This window comes from Nanorana parkeri, unplaced genomic scaffold, assembly GCF_000935625.1.
Source record: "Nanorana parkeri isolate BGI_ZX_2015 unplaced genomic scaffold, ASM93562v1 scaffold92, whole genome shotgun sequence".
NCBI classification, from domain to species: Eukaryota; Metazoa; Chordata; class Amphibia; order Anura; family Dicroglossidae; genus Nanorana; species Nanorana parkeri.
In genome coordinates this window covers 1,407,098-1,409,414 of record NW_017306360.1, presented here as the reverse complement: position 1 = coordinate 1,409,414, position 2,317 = coordinate 1,407,098, and the positions used below count along the sequence as shown (strand labels likewise).

General features: G+C 44.3%; 1 protein-coding gene across 1 annotated transcript in view; it reads left to right on the top strand.

Moving 5' to 3' along the window:
* TNS1 (tensin 1) overlaps positions 1-2,317 on the top strand; it is a 326,036-nt gene that overhangs the window by 36,633 nt on the left and 287,086 nt on the right. Inside the window, 1 exon segment of the mRNA XM_018552581.1 lies at positions 1,297-1,453. Coding sequence (XP_018408083.1) covers positions 1,297-1,453 — 157 coding nt within the window.

The following is a 2,317-nucleotide window of genomic DNA, read 5'->3' as shown; positions in this document are numbered from 1 at the left end:
TATAACATTATTTAAAGTTTGTAGAATTGAGTCTTGAGTAATCACGCTCATGCTGACACTTTTGTACATTTAAATCTACCTAAATTGTGCAATCCAATTGCATTAAGCATGCATGCAGACCCAGAGGGTTTTTTTGTCACCAAGAATGGCCAAATCAGCACCAATGATGGTGAAAATGGCAGATTTGTATAGCCTCCTAAGAAACACATAGTCACTCCAAAACTGGAAATGTATTCCACCTAATGGGTTCTTTTATCCCTCCAGTGGTGAGATTTAATTTGCTGGCTCTGCCTCTAGATAGGCAGAGCCAGCTGTCACTCACGCAGCTGGGCGGATCTCGACATCTCTGGGTGGCGGATCTCTGGGCGGCGTCTCAGTATACCGCCAGCTGTAGCTCGCGGTATACTGAGTTTAGGGTGAAGGGAGGACGCTAGTTTGTGTCCTCCCGTTACCCTAAGGAGAACTATGGGGAAAACCCCTGACCCCATAGTTCTCCTTTAAATTTCAGGTCTGCACAATTGTAAAGACCGTTATGAGATCAGCCCTCCCTAGTGATGTTTTAAGATTATTGAACATCAGGATGAGTCAGAATACCCAAATGTAGATGGGAACACTAGAATTCCTAGAATGGGCTGAATTAGAGCCTACAACCGTGGCATAGCATCCCACTGCTGGAGTCTCTGGAAAATCATACAGAATAAACAGGAGGATTGCTTTTATCGAGGGTCCTGACGTGACTGACATCTGATGTCCATTCAGTGCAGATTCACCCCTGCACATTACAGGCTTTTTTTTTTTTTCAGAAAAAAGTTTTATTAAGTTTTCCAACAGTACAAAGATTGAAAACATTCGGACAAACATTTGCCTGTGTGCATAGTCACATATGTACACATTGTGCTGAGGTCAAATACAGCGTATAACAGTCATCAAGTTAGGCAAAACACACAAAAACAAACATTAGAGGCTTTTTAACATTGGCTGCTTGTGAGTACCTGTCTTGAATGTTTTAACATTTTCACTCATTAAAGGCTTCTACACAGGAGAGGTGCACTGCTTTTTCTGTTTCCTGTATGATAGACCTCAGACACCCTGACTGTTTGAAGTGCTGCTTAGTTGTGAGAAGCCCTGATGTCTACACACCTCTGGACGATGAACTTTGGCGACTGTGACTTTGTTGTTAGTCCCTGGACAATGTTAAGAGTCCATTGGGTGACTCAGACTTCCCCTTTAACTGAAACATCTCTTTTTGGGTGAACTGTCCCTTTAGCATAAGTAATGAAGGAAGTGAGATGACAGCCTTGTGATAAATACTGATCATTCCATTTTTCCCTTTCACAGCCTGAAGACCTGGAGGGACAGAACTGTCACACATTCAAGATAAAGAACTTTAAGAAGGTGAAGTCATGTAGCGTGTGCAAGCAGGCGATCACCAGGGAGGGGAGTGCGTGCCGAGGTGAGTCCCTAAAACTTTCTGCAGCTTCAGCACAAAAAAAAATATTAATATCCAGATTGGGGAAAGGCAAAATGTTTCCTAATAGTGAGCTCAGCGAGGAGAAGAAGATCTGATCATTATCACAAGGCTCCCCAACAATGAGAACCGTGTAGCTGGTCCACTTACAACTCATTGGTGTCCCCCACTGTCCTATAGCTCATAAAGCCCATACTTCCTGTCATGGTTTGACAGTTAAATACCCCAAAAATGTTTTCTGCCATTTTTATCACAGATGTTAATATATTTTATCCGTTGACAGTAATAAATATTGTAATTAAGCCTTTCGTGACCAAAGGTCATTGATGCAAATGTCATCATGCTTCTGTTAACTTGTCTGTGGGAAAAAAAATATTTAAAAAATAGAGAAAGATGGGTAGAGAGGTTGAGTGAGAGAGGGAGAGGGAAAGAGAGAGAGAGGGAGAGGGAAAGAGAGGGAGAGGGAAAGAGGGAGAGGGAAAGAGAGAGAGGGAGAGAGAGGAAGGGAGAGGAAGGGAGAGGGAAAGAGAGAGAGGGAGGGAGAGGGAAAGACAGAGAGGGAGAGGGAAGGAGAGAGAGAGGGAGATGGAAAGAGAGAGAGGCAGAGGGAAAGAGTGAGAGAGAGAGAGAGAGAGAGGGAGAGAGAAAGAGAGAGAGGGAAAGAGAGAGAGAGGCAGAGGGAAAGAGAGAGAGAGGCAGAGGGAAAGAGAGAGAGGGAGAGGGAGAGAGAGAGAGAGAGAGAGAAAGAGAGAGAGGCAGAGGGAAAGAGAGAGAGGGAAAGAGAGAGAGAGGCAGAGGGAAAGAGAGAGAGAGGCAGAGGGAAAGAGAGAGAGGGAGAGGGAAAGAGAG